At 36.2% G+C, this 1,695-nt stretch overlaps 1 protein-coding gene across 1 annotated transcript; it reads left to right on the top strand.

The window, feature by feature from the left end:
- Positions 1 to 273: 273 nt before the first annotated feature.
- LOC138873529 (uncharacterized) lies at positions 274 to 984 on the top strand. The gene has a single exon (XM_070152001.1). It carries the CDS (start codon positions 274 to 276, stop codon positions 982 to 984), a length of 711 nt encoding a protein of 236 aa, XP_070008102.1.
- Positions 985 to 1,695: the final 711 nt, after the last annotated feature.

Below are 1,695 nucleotides of genomic sequence, written 5' to 3' on the forward strand. Positions count from 1 at the left end.
GCACTAACTTATCTTAAAATATCATCCAAACTTGTTCCAATCATCAAAACGCCTCGACTAACACCAAAACCATCGAATTACATCGAATTCAAGCCTAAGTTCTTTTAAAACTTCCAAAATACGCATTCGATCAAAAACCCAACCAAACCACGTCTGAATGACCTGAAATTTTGCACACACATCCCAAATCAGGTAGCGAATTCAGATAATAATGAATCATATGAATAGTATTTCAGAGAATTAAGAAAAGCAATTGGGATTCGTAAGGATTTAATGTTTTTGTCAGATCGACACAAGGCCATTGCAAATGGTATTGCAAAAGTTTTCCCTGAGTGCTACCATGGTATTTGCATATATCATTTAGAAAAGAATCTAAAGCAAAGAAGAGTGAGAAATACTGTACTAAACCTTTTTCAAAGTGCTGCAAGAGTATACCTTCAATCAGAATTTGATGACTTCATGTCCCAAATAGCTGTTGTTGATAAGAAAACATTTATTTATTTGATGGAGGAACCACCAGGAAGGTGGGCTCGTTCACATTGTCCGAGAAGACGATATGATATGTTAACAACAAATATTGTTGAGTCAATGAATAATGTATTGAGACGTGCAAGAGAATTGCCACTTTTAACAATGATGGATTTCATACAAGAAAAGTTGCAAAGCTGGTTCTATGAAAGAAGGACAACTGCAGAAGGAATATTCCGTGAGATATCAAATTGGGCAGAAGCAACATTGGAAGAAAAAATTAAACCAGCTTTTACATTTAGAGTATTGCCTATTGATCGACTCAAATTCAATGTGAAAGAAGGGGGTATGGAATTTATTGTTGATCTAGACAAAAGAATATGTGATTGTTGTCAATTTCAGCTAGATGAAATACCCTGTGAACATGCAATTGCTGCAATTGACAGTATATATCAAAAGAATTTGGCATTTTTGCTCTGCCTATTATTCAAGGGACTTTTGGTTGATAACATATGAAGGGCAAGTAAATTCTATATGTGATTCATCAACATGGGTTAGATGTGACGACCCGACCCGTCGTCTCATGGGTTACTGCTCCGTTTTCCCATTCTCAGCTTCTTTATGCTTTATTATCCGTATCTTATGTGATCGAGTTGGTTTAGAGTGGTTTTGATAAGAAATGAGACACTTGGTCTCTTTTAAGAAGGCTTAAGTTGGAAAAGTCAACCGAACATTGACTTATGAGTTAGAAGGCTCGGATGTGAATTCCTACGGTTCGGTTAGCTCCGAGAGGTGATTTGTGACTTAAGAGTGTGACCGGAAGTGATTTTGGAGGTCCGGTGTAGAATTAGGCTTGAATTGGCGAAGTTAGTATTTTGGCGATTTCCTGTTGATAGGTGAGATTTTGATCCGAGAGTCGGAATGGAATTCCGAGAGTTGTTGTAGCTTCGTTAAATGCTATAGGGAAAATCTGGTTATTTGCATCTTTTGAAACAGCCACTAATAGAATACCTCTATATTTATTTTTTAGAAATGTTCCATCAACTGCAATAAGTGGTCTACAATACTTCCACCCAGAAATTGATGCCCCATACATGAAAAACATGTAGACAAACCTGTTCAATTGAAAAGTAAATAACTTTCAGTTATACCATATGACAAGCTGAATACTAATAACATACTACACAAAAAGCTTAAAGACGACAGACTTCCATTAAAATATACTGA

Source organism: Nicotiana sylvestris, chromosome 1 (genome assembly GCF_000393655.2).
Source record: "Nicotiana sylvestris chromosome 1, ASM39365v2, whole genome shotgun sequence".
Classification (NCBI taxonomy): Eukaryota; Viridiplantae; Streptophyta; class Magnoliopsida; order Solanales; family Solanaceae; genus Nicotiana; species Nicotiana sylvestris.

Excerpts from the sequence above, each read along its gene's own strand:
- LOC138873529 (XM_070152001.1), top strand. The coding sequence starts at position 274 with ATGTTTTTGTCAGATCGACACAAGGCCATTGCAAATGGTATTGCAAAA.